This window comes from Myotis daubentonii, chromosome 14 (assembly GCF_963259705.1).
Source record: "Myotis daubentonii chromosome 14, mMyoDau2.1, whole genome shotgun sequence".
In the NCBI taxonomy this organism is placed as follows: Eukaryota; Metazoa; Chordata; class Mammalia; order Chiroptera; family Vespertilionidae; genus Myotis; species Myotis daubentonii.
The window spans coordinates 13,815,493-13,833,843 of NC_081853.1; the positions used below are offsets into that span (position 1 = coordinate 13,815,493).

Below are 18,351 nucleotides of genomic sequence, written 5' to 3' on the forward strand. Positions count from 1 at the left end.
TGTAAAAGTGTTCAATGTCATTATTCATAAGAAAAATGAAAATAAAATCACAATGATATGCATTTCATACCCACTAGAATTGGTCAACATAAAGTCTGATAGCAACAAGAGTCGGTGAGGATGTATAACCACGACAACCACTTTGGAGAACTGTGTCTATAAAGTTATATGTGTATCTTTCCCAATGACCTAGTAAGCCCATTCTTAATTATCAAAAGGATGAAAATACACATCCATAAGAAGACTCTACAAGCATGTTCTTACAGGTTTTCATAAGAAACCAGTATTGGAAACAAATGTCCATCAATAGGAAAATAGATAAATGAATTGCAGACAAGACTCAGCAATTTTAAAAAAGAACTATTGGTACATGCTACAATATGGATGAATCTCAAAAACATCCTATCTAATAAAAGAGAAAAATGGTAATTGGCGTACGACGATACCCTTTTCATTGGCTAATCAGGGCTATATGCAAATTGACTGCCAACTAAGATTGGCAGTTAACTGCCAACTAAGATTGGCAGTTAACTGCCAACAAGATGGCGGTTAATTTGCATATGTAGGCACAATGCAGGGAGGCGAAAGGGAAAGCAGGAAGAAGCCCCCTGCCACTGACAGTGATCGGAAACCCAGGGGGGAGCTAAGAGCTGGGGGGCAGGGCAAAGGCGGCCCTGGGGCCACCTTTGCCCTGCCCCCCAGCCATGATTGGAGATCAGGTGCCTTTGCCGCCCTGGCCAGTGATAGCAGGAAGTAGGGGTTGAGCCAGCGATGGGAGCTGGGCACGGTCGAAGCTGGCAGTCCCGGGAGCTAGGGGTCCCTTGCCTGGGCCTAAAGCGAAGCCCACGATCGCGGGGCCACTGCAGCTGCGGGTCCCCGCTGCCCGGGCCGGACGCCTAGGCCAGAGGTGTTAGGCCTGGGCAGGGGCGGAGCCTGCAACCGCGGGGAGCTGGGGGTCCCCTGCCCAGGCCTGACACCTCTGCCGGAGGCCTCAGGCCTGGTCAAGGGGCCGATCCGGTGATTGGTGATCGGAGGGTGATGAGGGTCAACTCCTCTGGCCGAGGCATCAGGCCTGGGCGGGGGGCGGAGCCGGGGATTGGGGGGATATGATGGTCCCCTTGCCCAGGCCTGAAGCCTGGGTCAGAGGCATCAGGCTTGGGCGGGGGGTGGAGCAAGCGATCAGAGGGAGATGGGGGTCCCCTGCCCAGGCATGATTCCTGGGCCAGAGGCCTCAGGCCTGGGTGGGGGCCAGAGCCAGTGATCAGGGGGAGATAGGGGTCCCCTGTCCAAGCCTGACACCTCTGGCAGAGGCGTCAGGCCTGGGCAAGGGGCCGATCCTGCGATTGGAGGTTGATGGGGGTCAATGCCTGAGGGCTCCCAGTATGTGAGAGGGGGCAGGCTGGGCTGAGGGACACTCCCCCCCGCCCTCCCCCACACACACACACCCAGTGCACGAATTTTGTGCACCGGGCACCTAGTAATGTGATAAGTATAAGAAGCTAGTCACAAAATAATATAGTCTACTATTATATTTATTAGAAGTTGAAGAACAGATAAAACTTACCCATGATGATAGAAATCAGGAGTGAGGATTGACAATAAGGGGACAGGAAGCAAGTTTCTAAGGTGATGAAAATGTTCTATATTTTGACTGGAGTGGTAATTACATGTGCGTATACTAGTACATTTATCAAAACACAGGAGATTAAGCAAAGAATTTATATGCATACTAGAGGCCCGGTGCATGAAAATTCATGCACTGGAGTGGGGGTCCCTCAGCCCGGCCTGCTCACAGTCTGGGAGCCCTCAGGAGGCGACCTGGCCATCAGGGGAAGGTGATGCCTCCATCACACCTCTGCTGCTGCCACTGCCGGCAGCACAAGCTCTGCCGGCCCTGGTTACCTGAGCCTCGGGTGGCCCTGGGTCGCTGGGCAGCCACCATCCAAGGCTTGCCTGCACCTCGGGTCGGCCCTGGGTGGCTGGGCAGCTGCCATTCGAGGCTTGCCTGTGCTTCGGGTGTAGGCTGGGCAGCTGCCATCCAAGGCTTGCCTGCACCTCGGGCCAGCCCTCGGCTAAAAGGACTGTGGGACTCCAGTGGGGCTGAGGGTACTGGGCACCACCATCTTGTGGTTATGGGCGCCACCATCATTGTGACAGTGTGATGGTCAATTTGCATATTCCATCTTTATTAGGTAGGATATGTATAATCCATGGACACAGACAATAGTGTGGTGACGGCCTGGGGTGGTGCAGGAATGGGGCTGGGGCCAGGGGAGGGGCCAAATGGGGAAAAATCAGGGACATCCTGTAATACTTTCAAGAATGAAGCTAAATAAAAATTTTTTTTTTAAGATTTTACACAAAAATCTATGCATTTCAATTACACAAATTTTACCCCAATAAAGAAATAAAAGAGAACATAACTATTTTTGTCATATCCATTTATCATACTGGGTAGAATGTTGACTCTAATAGCTTCCTATTGTGAACAGTCTATAATAATAAAAGCGTAATATGCTAATTAGACCAGATAGCCGAACGACCTTCCGGACGTCATTCCAGATGAAGCTGCTGCTGCGGGGGCCGAGGTAGAGGCAGTTAGGGGCAATGAGGCAGGCAAGCAGGCGAGCAGTTAGGGACAATGAGGCAGGCAGGCAAAGTGGTTAGGGGTGGTCAGGCAGGCAGAGTGGTTAGGGGCAATCATGCAGGCAAGCAGAGGTGGTTATGGGTGATTAGACAGGTAGGCGAGCTTAGGGGCAATCAGACAGGCAGGTGAGTAGTTAGGGGTGATCAGGTAGGCAGGCAGAGGGGTTAGGGGCAATCAGGCAGGCAGGTGAGTGGTTAGGGACAATGAGGCAGGCAGGTAGAGTGGTTAGAGGAGATCAGATAGGAAGTTGAGTGGTTAGGGACAATCAGGCAGGCAGGCAGGCAGGTGAGCAGTTAGGAGCCAGCGGTCCCAGATAGTGAGAGGGTGCAGGCCAGGCTAAGGCACCCCCCCACTGTGCAAGAATTTTGTGCACCAGGCCTCTAGTCTATATACATACATATATATACATATACATATACATATACATATACATATACATATACATATATATATATATATATATATATATATATATATATATATATATATATAATCCTAATATGCAAATAGACCAAACAGAGGAACAACCAAACAACCGGTCGCTATGACGTGCGCCGACCACCAGGGGGCACACATGGAACATGGCGGGCATCGGCAGCAGGTGGCAGAGCACAGAACATGACAGGCGTCAGCTGCGATGGGATGGTGGAACAGGTGAGTGGGGCTGCCAGACAAAGGCAGGGCACCGGTTGCTGTCATCAGGGCGAGCCTCTGCTGGTTACTGAAAATTCTTTGCTCTGTGGTCCTGCCCGGCGCTCACACCTGCTGCCAGCACTGGCCCCTCTTGGATCTGCTGCTGGTGCCAGAGTCGCCTCTTGCACCCGCTGCCGGCACTGACCCCGGTCCCTTGGTGCCATCAGTGGGTGCAAGTGGCGGCTGCTGGCCCCGATCACCCCTCAGGACTTCTCCACCTCCCCCTGCTCCTGAGAGGCGATCGGGGTTGGCAGCCTCCTCTCACACCCGCTGCTGGTGATGGCCCCGCTTGCACCCACAGCTGGCGCCGGAGCTGCCACTTGCACCCACTGCCAGTGCTTGGCGCCAGTCCCGGTTGCTCAGCCTGTCAGCATGTGTGAGCAGCAGCTGCCAGCCCCAATTGCCCCTGAGGGCTTCTCTACCTCCCCCTGCTCCTGAGGGGAGATCGAGGCAGCAGCCGCCGCTCACACCTGCTGATGGTGCCAGCCCCTCTCACACCTGCTGCTGGCGCTGGCCCCAATCGCTCCGCGCCGTCAGCAGGTGTGAGTGGGGCCGGCACCATCAGCACGTGGGAGTGGCAGCAGCGGGAGCGGGGCTGCTGGCAGATGGGACCCATGGCCGCGACGGGAGAGGCCAGGCTGGGGTGCAGAGGATGGGCGACGACCCGCCCCTGTGCCCACTACAGCCTCGTGGCTCACAGTTCCTTTCAAAGTGCATGAATTCGTGCACTGGGCTCCTAGTAAATTTAAAAATCCCTTACCTTGGCATAAAGACCCTGCATGCCTTGACTCCTACTTCATGTCCCTCCCTTGCCTTCTAGGTGCTACCCCTGCTGGCTTTCCTGTCAGGTTATTTCTTCATCTTTTCTAGCTTAGTCTCTTACATGTTTTCTTCATTGCACTACGATACTTGCATGTATGTTGTCTCTTTATACTTTCCCACTTGCCTTTTCCACTAGAATAGAAGCTCCAAGAGGATAGGGACCTTGCCTTTCCTTTTACTATTTTATTCTGCATTGTATTCCCAGGTTATTGCCTGGTTCAATGGGTATTTGTTGAACTTGTGAATGGATGAATGAATGAATGAATGAATGTTCTTATTGTTTCATATATTGAGAAAATGGTATATACTCAAATGTTTCTCTGTTTGGAGTTTGATCCTTACCTAATTCAAATAAAAATTATATAATTTTATTCCTACAAGTAAAGCAAACCTTTAATAAAACTGTGTCTCAAATGAGTTTTTGGTTGATTCAACTAAACTTTTTGTTTGATGCATCAAACAAACTTTTCCACCTTTTTCTTTCCAGAACCTCTATATAGTCTTTTCTTCTATTCCATAATCAGAGCTTCTTATAGAAGAGAGCTGATAGAATTACTTCTGACAATGCTTTCCAAATATATTTGACCCTGTATTCTATTGTTAAAATGTTTGTGCACACTAACCACATAGGCACATTTATTTATTTCAAATTATATAAATATATTACTGTACTGAAATGTGCACAGAAATAACATTTTAAAGGGGTGGGATGAAAGATAGTTTTAGTAGTTTCTTCCTGCACTGCAATGAATGGTTGTATAGCACCCTTCGGCCCCATATGCACATCCATCCCACTTTGAGCACATTGCTTTGGGGCAGATATTATACTACTTTTATTTATATACATCTAAGTGTAAAACTATGTAGTAGTTTCACATTTTAAACCCTATCTCTGTGGATTGAAATAGTGTATTGCTTCTTTAGATGACTTTATGGCATTGTATAGTGCAGGTAGGGTAGAATTTTTAGCTTTATGGCCATAATCTGAAATTATCTCATCTAATTTTTACTGTACTTATTCTTACCATTGTTCAGTAATAGTTTTCTACAGAAAAATATGTAGAGTGTCGTAGAGGAAGTAAATAATGTGATTAGAAACATGGGCAGGGGAGGAAAGAAAGAGCTACAGAAAATGCTTTGTTATAGGCCAATTTCCCTGATGAACATAGATGCTAAAATTCTCAACAAAATATTAGCAAACTAGATCCCGCAATACATCATGATCGAGTGGGATTTATTTCAGGGATGCAAGATGGCTACATTATTCACAAATAACAAATGTGATCCACCACATAAACAAAAGGAAGTATAAAAACCATACGATCATATCAATAGATGCAGAAAAAGCCCCTGATAAAATCCAGCACCCGATTATGATAAAAACTCAGCAGAGTGGGAATAGAGGAAACATACCTTAATGTAATAACAGCCATATATGACAAACCCACAGCCAACATTATACTCAACGGGTAAAAACTACAAGCATTTTCCTTAAAATCAATAACAAGCCAGGGGTGTCCACTTTCACCACTTTTATTCAACATAGTACTGGAAGTCCTAGCCACAGCAGTCAGACAGGAAAAAAAAATAAAAGGCATCCAAATTGGAAAGGAAGTAAAACTGTTATTATTTGTAGATGACATGATACTGTATATAGAGGACCCTAAAGATTCTACCAGAAAACTACTAGAAGTGATAAATCAATTCAGTAAAATAGAAGGATACAAAAATAAATATACAGAAATCAGTTGCATTTTTATACATCAATAATGAACAATTAGAAAGGGAAACTAAGAAAACAATCCCATTCACAATTGCTTCTAAAAGAATAAAATACTTTAGGAATAAATTTAACCAAGGATGAAAGCGACCTGTATTTGAAAAAGTAGAAAACACTAAAGAAAGAAATTGAAGAAGATACAAATAAGTGGAAGCACATACCATATTCATGAATAGGAAAAATTAACATCATTAAAATATCCATACTACCCAAAGCATTTATAGATTCAGTGCAATTCCAATCAATGGTGTGTTTCACAGAACTAGACCAAATATTTCAAAAATTTATATGGAACCACAAATGACCCCAAATAGCCAAAGCAATCTTGAGAAAGAAGAACAAAGTTGGAGGAATCACACTACCTGATATCAAGCTATAGTACAAGGCCATAGTATTCAGAACAGCTTGCTACCGACATAAAAACAGACATATAGATCAATGGAACAGAATAGAGAGCCCAGAAATAAATGTATACCTTTATAGTTAATTAATATTTGACAAGGAGTCAAAAACATACAATAAATGTTGTAGGGAAAATTATACATATTTGTGCAAAAAAAAAATGAAACTAGACTGACTCACATCATCTATAAGAATAAACTCAAAATCTATTAAAAACTTAATGTTAAACTTAAAACCATAAAAATCCAAGAAGAAAACAGGCAGTAAAATCTCGGACATTTCTCATAGCAATATTTTTTCTGCTATACCTCCTTGGGTAAGGGAAACAAAATAAAAATTAATAAATGGTACTACATCAAACTAAAAAGTTTTTGTACACCAAAGGAAACTACTAACAAAATGAAAAGATAACCCACTGAATGAGAGAACATATTCACCAAGACATCTAATAAGGGTTAATATTAAAATTTGTAAAGAACTTATCAAAATCAACACTAAAAACCAAATTTTAAACATGGACAAAGAGCTTGAATAGACACTTCTCCAAAGAAGACATACAGATGGCCAATAGACATATGAAAAGATTCTCAACATCACTAGTCATCAGAGAACTGCAAATTAAAACCACAATGAGGTATCATTACACACCTGTCAGATGGCTATCATCAATCAACAAATAAGTGTTAATGAGGATGTGGACTAAAGGGAACCCTTGTGCACTGTTGGTGTTAATGCAAATTGGTGCAGCCACTGTGGAAAGGAATATGGAGTTACCTCAAAAATTTAAAAATAAAACTGCCTTATGATATACTTGTTCCACTTCTGGGAATTTATCTGAAGAACCCCAAAACACTAATTCGAAAGAATATATGCACCCCTATCTTCATTGCAATGTTATTTACAATAGCCAAGATTTGGACACAGCCAAGTGGATAAAAAAAACACTATGGTACATTTACACAATGGAATACTACTAGGCTGTTAAAAAAAAAAAGGAAACCTTCTATTTTGTGACAGCATGGATAGAACTAGAGGGCATTATGCTAAGTGAAATAAGCCAGTCAGAAAAAGACAAGTATATGATTTCACTAATATGTGGAATCTAATGAACAAAATGAAAACTAACAAGCAAAAGAGAGAGAGACTCATAGATAGAGGCAGGCTAACAGTTGTCCGAAGGGTGGAGTCTTGCGGGGGGTGGAGGGATTGAGCAAAAAATAGAAAGTCATAGACACAGACAACAGTTTGTTAATTGCTAGGGGGAAGGGAGTTGGGGAAGGTGTTGGCCAGTGTATGGGGGGATAAGTGGTGATGGAAGGAGACTTGACTTGGTGTGGTGAACCTAAATAGAGTGGTACATAATGTGTTGTGGAATTGTGCACCTGAAACCTGTGTAATTTTGTTAACCAGTGTCACCCCAATAAACTCACTTAAAAGTAGAAAAGAAGGCTATGTTGACTTAAAAAAAGTTAGTTACACACAAATATTCAAATTAAATGTTTTCTCCTTTGGGAATTGCTAATTGTAGAAAATTAGCAGTTGGTATATGTAGACAAGGTTGCTAAAAATAGGGGGGAAATTAACTATACTCCAATAAAAAATATCCTTTCAGGAAGCATCAATTCTACTATACAGCAGCCTGAGACAGGTTTGGAGATTTTAGCCTGCGGTGTTATCTCTGAGACCTAAAGGAAGCAGAACATAAAAATGAGCTCCTATCAATTTGAAGAAAACCTAATCTTTGTGATCATGGCTATTCTCTAAATCTATTAAAGATGTTCAAATTCAGTGTCTGTGGTATCACTGCAGGTTGACCTGAATAGTGAGCAATAAACTTGTGTATTATAATTCTGGTTTGAAGATATGTGCTTAGAAAGTGAAACCGACAGTCAGTGTTTTGTGTCTGTCTCTAAGCAGACTAACAGCCTATATAAAATGACAGGTGCATTTTCAGGGAAAGAAACCCATAATGTTTTCTTATTTAGTATGTGACAGTATGTCCCAAGATAACACAAACTTAAGGGGCTGGAACAAGCATGGTTATTAAAGGCTAGCAGTTATTCAGTTCATACAAATTGAATTCTTTTCATAGGCTGGAAGACTGGAAATCTAGTATAAAGTACTGAAATAAATTAGCATATTGAGTGAATTTATACATTCAAGCTTGTGAGCACTTTGAATTTAAGGAAGAAATTTTATTACTTCTTGAGAGAAAAAAAGGCAATTCTTAAATTCTGTGTTTGATCTCCCTGTTGGAAAGAGCCTATATGATAAATTATATCATTTTGATGATTATCCAAAGACATGGTTATTATCTTGATGGAAATCTTTCTCTCTTCTTTTCTCTTTCTTTTTTCAGAATTACTGATTTAGGGAATATCAAAAGAAGATTGTACTTATCAACGGTTCATAAAGAACTGTCCTCAACCCCTCTCCATGCAAAAATTCCACTTTTCATGATCAAGCGCAAAATTGTAAGTGTCACATGAACGTTGCTTAAAATATTAAATTCAATTCAGCAAATATTAATTATGTGCTTAGTCTGTGTATAAGGCACTTTGTTAAGTGCTATAGTTTTGTAAAGGTGAATAAAAATCATACTCTTTATTTTTCTCACATGAAAATGCTTAAAATCTACTAGGTAGAAGAATATAATTATTTAAATATCATAAATACCACCAAAACTGTAATGGGAAGCACAGTAGAAAGGGAAGGTGCTATTGATACTGTGAAAGGCAGAGAAATTCGTCCGATTTCAGGATGAGGAAAGGTTGCATGAAAGAGATTGCATGATTGCATTTAGCATGGACTTTGAAGGATTGTAGGGTTTCAACAGGTAGAGATGGGAAGCCAGTCATTCCAAGCAGAAGGAACAATTTGGGGGCTGGAAATTAGTACATATTTGAGAGCAGAGAATGACTGATCATTATTGCCATATTTTTAAAAAATAGTTTCTAGGAAAAAATCAGTCTTATAACGGCCTGGTATAGTTGGAAGATTTTATGCCTGTTATGTAACCTCTGAGAGCTAAAGCAGCATATAATGTATGCATAGATAAGCAATAGATTATAGATTAAAAGACTTGGGCCTGTTATGACTGAGTAGTCTCTCAAACTTCAGTCATTTTAATACCCCTCTCATGACTACCATGTTTGTGTACTACCTGTTCTAATATGTACTTAATTATTTCCTTTAAATCTATTCACTTCAGGGGGGTGGGTAGACTTAAATAAATTCATTTTTTAAAGACAACTTTAAGCACCTATCCTAAATGCATAGATACAAATGTAAGGAATCAAGGCTCATGAAAAATTGGGTAAATATAACACCAACAAAGGAAATTAATAAAGCTTTAATAACTGATCCTAAATAAAAGCGATCTATGAACTCTCAAAGAATTCAAAATATTCATCTTAAAGACATGTAGTGAATGAACTTCAAGATAACATAGACAGAAAACTAAATGAAATTAAGAAAACAATGTATGAACAAAATGAGAATTTCAACAAAGAAATAGAAACCTCAAAGAACATCAAACAGAAATCATACAGCTGAAAAAATACAGTAACTGAACTGAAGCATTCAATGGAGAGCTTCAAAAGCTGATTGAACCATGCAGAAGAAAAAGATCAGTGACCTGGCAGATAGGATAATTGAAATTATTCAGTCTGAGGAGTAAATAGGAAAAGAATGAAAAAGAGTCAAGAAAGCCTATAAGAGTTATGGGACACAGTGAAAGAATATTTGTGTTATGGGAATTCCAGAAGGAGAAGAGAAAGATAAAAGGACAGAGACAATGTATTAAAGCAATAATGCCTGAAAACTTTCTAAATTTGGTGCAAGAAATAAACATCCAGTTCCACGTGGCTCAGAGGATCACAAATAGGTTGAACCTGAATAGAGCCTCACAGAAACACTTCCTAATTAAATTGTCAGAAGTCAACAAAAGAATTTTGAAAACTGCAAGAGAAAAGAGAGAAGTTACATGCCAGAGACCCCTCATAAGACTCAACAGAGTTCTCAACAGAAGTTTTTCATGCCAGAAGAGAATGTGATGACATATTCAAAATACTGAAAGAAAAGAAAACTGTCAACTAAGAATACTTTACCCGGAAAAGCTGCCTTTCAAAAATGAAAGTGGGATAAAGACTTTTCTAAACAAACAAAAGCTGAGGGAATTCATTACTATGAGACCCACCTTACAAAAAATGCTAAAGGGAGTTCTTTGAGTGGAAATAAAGGACACCAATTAACATCATAAAATCATAAGAAGGCAGTATAAAACTCACTGGTAAGGGTAAATACATAGTCAGAGTTGGATTCTGTATAGGGTAATGGTGGTGTGTAATTCCTTTACAACTCTAGTTAAAGTTCAAACACAAATGTAGTAAAAACAACCATCACTAAATAATCTGTTATTAGTTACACAATATAAAAATATGTAAATTATAACATTAATAACCTAAAATGTAAGGGAAGGAGAAGTAAAAGTGTAAAGCTTAGATATTCTACTGAAGTTATTAGTTTTAAAAAGGGTGCTATAATTTTAAGATGTTTTATGTAAGCCTCATGGTAACCACAAAAGAAAAACCTGTAGTAATCACACAAAAGAACATAATATAGAAGTTAAAGTATACCAATACCACAAGACATCAAAACACAAAGACAGCAGGCCCTGGCCGGTGTGGCTCAGTGGGTTAGAGTATCATCCCATACAACGAAAGGTTCGATTCCCGGTCAGGGCACACACCAAGGCTGTAGGTTCCATGCTCAGCTCTGGTCAGGGCATGTGCAGGAAGCAACCTGTTAATGTTTTTCTCTCACAACGATGTTTTTCTTCTTTCCCTCTCCTCCCAACCTCTCTCTCTAAAGTCAATGAAAGCATATCCTTAGGTGAGAATTAAAAATGTCCATACTACCAAAAAGCCACCTATAGGTCCAATGCAGTCCCTATCAAGATTCCAGTGGCATTTTTTTTACAGAAATAGGAAAAACAGAAAGACCACTAGGGGGTGCACCAAGGAAGCATAACAAAATGCGGAGACAAAGAAACAGGACAAAATTGTCAAAGGAAGATATAGAGTTCAGAACCACACTTTTAAGGTCTCTCAAGAACTGTTTAGAAGCTGCCGATAAACTTAATGAGATCTACACGAAAACTAATAAGACCCTCGATCTTATATTGGGGAACCAACTAGAAATTAAGCATACACGGACTGAAATAACGAATATTATACAGACTCCCGACAGCAGACCAGAGGAGCGCAAGAATCAAGTCAATGATTTGAAATGCGAGGAAGCAAAAAACATCCAACCGGAAAAGCAAAATGAAAAAAGAATCCAAAAATGCGAGGATAGTGTAAGGAGCCTCTGGGACAGCTTCAAGCGTACCAACATCAGAATTATAGGGGTGCCAGAAGATGAGAGAGAGCAAGATATTGAAAACCTATTTGAAGAAATAATGACAGAAAACTTCCCCCACCTGGTGAAAGAAATGGACTTACAGGTCCAAGAAGCGCGGAGAACCCCAAACAAAAGGAATCCAAAGAGGACCACACCAAGACACATCATAATTAAAATGCCAAGAGCAAAAGATAAAGAGAGAATCTTAAAAACAGCAAGAGAAAGAAACTCAGTTACCTACAAGGGAATACCCATACGACTGTCAGCTGATTTCTCAACAGAAACTTTGCAGGCCAGAAGGGAGTGGCAAGAAATATTCAAAGTGATGAATACCAAGAACCTACAACCAAGATTACTTTATCCAGCAAAGCTATCATTCAGAATTGAAGGTCAGATAAAGAGCTTCACAGATAAGGAAAAGCTAAAGGAGTTCATCACCACCAAACCAGGATTATATGAAATGCTGAAAGGTATCCTTTAAGAAGAGGAAGAGGAAGAAAAAGGTAAAGATACAAATTATGAACAACAAATATGCATCTATCAACAAGTGAATCTAAGAATCAAGTGAATAAATAATCTGATGAACAGAATGAACTGTTGATTATAATAGAATCAGGGACATAGAAAGGGAATGGACTGACTATTCTTGGGGGGGAAAGGGGTGTGGGAGATGTGGGAAGAGACTGGACAAAAATCGTGCACCTATGGATGAGGACAGTGGGTGGGGAGTGAGGGCGGAGGGTGGGGCGGGAACTGGGAGGAGGGGAGTTATGGGGGGAAAAAAAAGAGGAACAAATGTAATAATCTGAACAATAAAGATTTAATTAAAAAAATAAATAAAAAAATATAAAAATTCACTTATAGCACTGAAAAAAAAATTATGAACAATGAAGTGACAACAAATACATATCTATCAACAAGTGACTCTAAAAATCAAGTGAATAAAAAATCTGATGAACAGAATAAATTGGTGAATAGAATAGAATCAGGGGCATAGAAAGGGAGTGAACTGACAATTCTTGAGGGGAAGGGGGTGTGGGGTGCGGTAAAAAAAAAAAAAAGAAAGAAAAAAAAAAGAAATAGGAAAAACAACCCTAAAATTTATATGGCATCACAAAAAACCCTGAATAGTCAAAGCAATCTTAAGAAAGAACAACTAAGCGGAAGCCATCATACTTCCTGGTTGCAAGCTATACTATAAAGCTATAGTAATCAAGACAGTATGGTACTGACATAAAAATAGACAGATAGATCAAAGAACATAATTGAGAGCCCAGAAATAAACCCATCATACAAGTCAACTAATATTTGACAAGGAAACCAAGAATACTCGGGGAGGGGGAGGGGAAGAGGAAATCTCTTCAATAAATGGTGTTGGGGAAATTGGATAATTCACATGTAAAAGAATGAAACTGGACCCCTATCTTACACAGCTTACAAAAATTAACTTGAAACAGGTTAAAGACTTAAACATAAGACATGAAACTCCTAGAAGAAAAGATAGGAGAAAAGCCCCTTGACATGGGGCTTGGCAGTGATTTTTTTGAATATGACACCTAAAGCATAAGCAACAAAATAAAAAAATAAACAAATGTAACTACCTCAAATTAAAAAGCTTAAGCACAGCAAAGAAACAAATCAAAGTGAAAAGGCAATGTATAGAAAAGGAAAAAATATTTTCAAACATATATTTGACAAGGAGTTAATATCCAAAATATATAAAGAACCCATATACCTCAGTAGCAAAAAGTAAAACAAATAACCCAATGTAAAATTAGCCAAAATGCCTTTACAGACATTTTTCAAAGAAGACATATGAAAAGCCAACAGAGGTATGAAAAGGTGCTCAACGTCACTAGTCACTGGGGAAATGTAACTCAAAACCACAATGAGATATCACCTCAAGCCTGTTAGGATGGCTATCATCAAAAAGACAAAAAGAGAGCAAATGCTAGTGAGGATGTAGAAACAAGGGAACTCTTTTACACTGTTGGTGGGATTGTAAACTGATACAGCCACTATGGAGAATCCTCAAGAAAATTAAAAATAGAACTACCATATGATCCAGCAGTGTCACTTCTGGGAATGTATACAAAGGAAAGGAAAATACTAACTTAAAAGATACTTACATTCCCATGTTCATAGCAGCATTATTTACAATAGCCAAGATATGGAAACTAAGTGTTCATCAACAGATGAATGGATAAAGATGATATATCTATATCTATATCTATATCTATATCTATATCTATCTATCTATCTATCTATATATTTATATATATATATATATATATATATATATATATATATATATATCACACACACACACACACACACACACACACACAATGGAATATTATTCGGCTATTAAAAATGAGGGAATCCTGCCCAGCCGGCGTGGCTCAATGATTGAATGTCGACCTATGAACCAGGAGGTCACGGTTCGATTCCTGGTCAGGGCACATGCCCAGGTTGTGGGCTCCATCCCCAGTGTGAGCTGTGCAGAACTATAGATATTTTGATGGTAAACTTTGCAATGCAGAATTTTAAAAGCATTTTAGCTAACACTTATAAGTCAGAAGTTATCAATGTTAAGTTTGCAGAGCAAGCAGTCAGCTGGAGCTGAAGGGCAACTGTACACTTTTAACAGAGCTTTAAGAAATGCAGGTACATCAGCTCCTTCCTGCTTCACTCATTTAATTTATATGCCTGGGCCCTCTAGGCATATAGTTTGTAACCCTGATTTAGAGGATAATTGCCACTTTGCCTGGGTTCTTTAGCTAAAATCTTTACATAGCCAGAGACAGCAAATAAAGTTAATATTCTTATAGCCACACCAATATAAATATTTATTTATAGTCCACTTACTATTCCAGTTACTATTAAATGTTCAACCTTGCTAATAAAAATTTTTCTTTTTCATGTTATTCTTAATTATGAAGGATTCACTCTACCATTTAAATTACAACAATTTATACTTTTAGCTTTGGTTTTCAATGTGAAGAATAGTTATAAAAATTAATGATCATCAGATTAAACAATGGATGTAGCCACTTAGTCAAGACTCACTGAAATCAATCTTACTACTTCTTTAAAATAATTTCAATTTGTTAGTGATAGTATCTGATGAACATCTATGTCTTGCCACCAAAGTAAGTATTCATGTTCAGTAAATTTAATTCCATTTGAATAGAAAGTTCAAGGTATGATATATCGTTAGGAATGAATCATTCATAGAAGATATAACAATGGTATGATAGATTACAATGCCAAAATCTTTTAGTAACCTTTACCACTCAAATACCCAGTGTTTGTCATTTAAATAGATAAAACTGCTCTTTAGGAGTTCCACTTTCTTGAATTACAGTTCTGATGGAATATCTTATATCTTTTATTACAAACTGAAAGTGTAGTATAATGTTTTTAAAAATTCCCCTCAAACATCATTTTTTTCCATAGAGCCAGTGATTTGGACATTTTTTAAAACAGTATTTAATTTATTAAGGGTTATTAAATGAAAAGGTAATGGAGGAGCTAGATTAATTTAGATACAATGTCATTTAGGTGTACATTTTTAAAATCCTGCCCTGGCTGGGTAACTCAGTTGGTTAAGTTGATTAAAGTGTCATTCCCATACACCAAGGTTTCAGGTTCAATCTTTAGTCTAGAGACTCTAGGCCAGCCGTGGGCAAACTACGGCCCGCAGGCCGGATGCGGCCCGTTTGAAATGAATAAAACTAAAAAAAAAAGACCATACCCTTTTATGTAATGATGTTTACTTTGAATTTATATTGGTTCACACAAACACTCCATCCATGCTTTTGTTCCAGCCCTCCGGTCCAGTTTAAGAACCCATTGTGGCCCTCGAGTCAAAAAGTTTGCCCACCCCTGCTGTAGGCTCTATCAATGAATGCATAAATGAATGGAACAAAAATCTCTCTCTCTCTCTCTTTCTCTCTCTCTCTCTCTCTCTCTCTCTCTCTCTCTCTCTCTGTCTGTCTCTCTCTCTTTTCCCCCCCTCTCTCCTTCTATAAAATCAGTAAATAAAAGAATTTTTTAAAATCCTGACTAACATCAGGTATAGCATCATGATAGATCCCCTTTATATCTCCCTTGGAAGTTTCAACAATATGAACAGCTATAATTCAACAAAGCATTCCCTGGCTCAATGCACAAACATGTCTGAGAGATCTGTGCATTGAAACATCTAAAGGTGGGCAAGTGAGAGCAAACAGGGGAGGCAAGAAGGGAGAAAAGCTGAGATGAGCCACAGATGCAGCCTTTCCGCCTGGAGCTCACTGCGGGGCTCAGCCTGGAGAGGGGAGGAATTAGGTTGTGGCTAGCACTCCCTTCAGCAGGGAGGAGCAGAGAGATACAGTGAGCATTCCTGCAGGAGTGGACAGTATCAGCTGTAGCTAAGTCCAGTGACCTGAGCAGGGACTAAGCCAGGGGTGGGCAAACTTTTTGACTCGAGGGCCACAATGGGTTCTTAAACTGGACCGGAGGGCCGGAACAAAAGCATGGATGGAGTGTTTGTGTGAAGTAATATAAATTCAAAGTAAACATCATTACATAAAAGGGTAAGGTCTTTTTTTTTTTAGTTTTATTCATTTCAAAGGGGCCTCATCGGGCAGCGGGCCGTAGTTTGCCCACGGCTGGACTAAGCACAAAGGTGCAGCCATGGTTGTCTGACAATCAGCATTCCAAACAGATAAGCAAAGCCACAGAGCCTGGTCGCCTCCCCTCACCCTTCCTGTCCTGTTGCAGAGCACATTATCTGCAAATCTAAGAACTGGTACTGTAGAAACACTTTTTCTCTGAGAGAAGGGAGCCCTCTGCGACTAATCCCAGGTTAGGTGGAGGCACATGGTGGGGACTCCATGGAGGTCTGAGGTTGCTATTGCTGGGAGGGCAAAGCAACAAAGGAGGTGGCTGGGTTCCCCAAGTTCACCCCACCCCAGCACATTGAGGCTGCATTAGTGATATATGGCTCTGGGGGACATCACTAGGATTTCACAATTTGGAGCCCTATTGCCCACTGCATTCCCCTGCGGGGTGTTCTCCTAGGCGCAGGGCAAATGGATCACACAGGAGGTGCCCACCTTCCCAGGGAACACAGGCCATTGTCCACCTCCCTGCGGAGATCTGAAAAGCCAGAGAAGGGCAAGAGAGCCAAAAAAACAAACAAACAAAAACCTTGTGATTCAACACTACCTGCTGGTCCCAGCATTTTTCAGGAATGAGTATATATGCTGGCTAGGGTGTGTCTGAAGGGCTAGGAGTAACTGGAGAGTAGTTGGAAGATTAATGAAGCTAAAAGGATAGAAGAACCTACCAATGTGTGCTGCAAACTCCAAAGAGCCATAGAGCATACCTTCTCCCAATGCCACTCAGCCCCACAGCCTCAAAATGGGGCTGGAGAAGCACACGTGACTTCATAAGTAAACTAGCTCTAGTGTTGAAGAGGAAGTAAGGTCTCAGAGAAAAGACAGGTGTCAGTTAAGGTCAGGTGTGTAGGACCCTTAGAACAATACAGAGGCATAAGTACTTTTCAGTAGTAAGGATTTCAGAGGACACAGTGAAAGGGTGAGTTGAGGATTAGCAAGAGAAAGATGGGGCTGCTCTTTCAGGAGGAGATAGTTTATTTGATTCAGATGGGAGTTAGAAAATAGGAATTAATTGCTGAACAGGTATAATGACAATATTCCCACCAGGAATTTGCCTTTCCTTGGTTCAGCCAAGAGCTGCTGCTGGCAGTCCCAACCTCCCCTCCTCAGCTCCCCTCTCTTCATATAAGACTTGTCATGACTTGCTTCTCCTGGGGAAATTGTTTTTAATACAGTGGTAATAGATAATTGCTTCTCCATGTGGATATAAAATTACTATTTCAATCTCTGCTTGCACCATTTAATAAACACAATATGATGGTGATAGAGATTAATAAAGTCATTATAAGCAGATTTTCTTTTGAGAAGTTAAAACTAACATGTGAAAATTTATTTTGAAAGGCATAATAAACATCTTAAAACTGTTCTTTATTATCATTTTAGGAGCATGAAAACAGATAGCTAGATTATGAAATTGTGGTTTCTTGTTTGTTGCTTCCTTTTAGAAAGGCAATGATGGCTAGAGCTGTGACCTGTTAGGACTCAGGCTCTTTCTATCCTAGCAGAATGAATTCAGTTATCTTCAGAGCTTTTGTATAGTAATGGTTTGAGAAATCAAAGCAGTGCTGGGACAACCAAGAGCATGCATTTGAGTGTATGTGTGTGTGAGTGCCCACCTCCTTCCCCTGCGGGGTGTTCTCCTAGGCCCAGGGTGATGGATCACACAGGAGGGGTGTGTGTGTGTGTGTGTGTGTGTATGTGTTCACAATATGTGTCATCCTTTTATTGGTATAATAAAGCCACATTGCCAAAATATGAGTCAGTAAAAAACAGAAATTCAGGCTTTGAATCATTCTTTTACACTTTGCCAGTCAATTATTTCATGCAAAATTACATTCTGGAAGTAAGTAACATAACTTCACTTATTAATAAAAATAAATAAATAAACAGCACTGTCTTTCATCTATCACATTGCTGTCTTTCTGGTGCAAGCTTCT

General features: G+C 40.2%; 1 protein-coding gene across 9 annotated transcripts in view; it reads left to right on the forward strand.

Moving 5' to 3' along the window:
* CFAP20DC (CFAP20 domain containing) overlaps positions 1-18,351 on the forward strand; it is a 219,565-nt gene that overhangs the window by 80,053 nt on the left and 121,161 nt on the right. For all 9 annotated transcript variants that reach the window (XM_059663097.1, XM_059663098.1, XM_059663100.1 and 6 more), the window contains one exon: positions 8,704-8,818. In XM_059663097.1, coding sequence (XP_059519080.1) covers positions 8,704-8,818 — 115 coding nt within the window. The remainder of the gene's footprint in view (positions 1-8,703; positions 8,819-18,351) is intronic.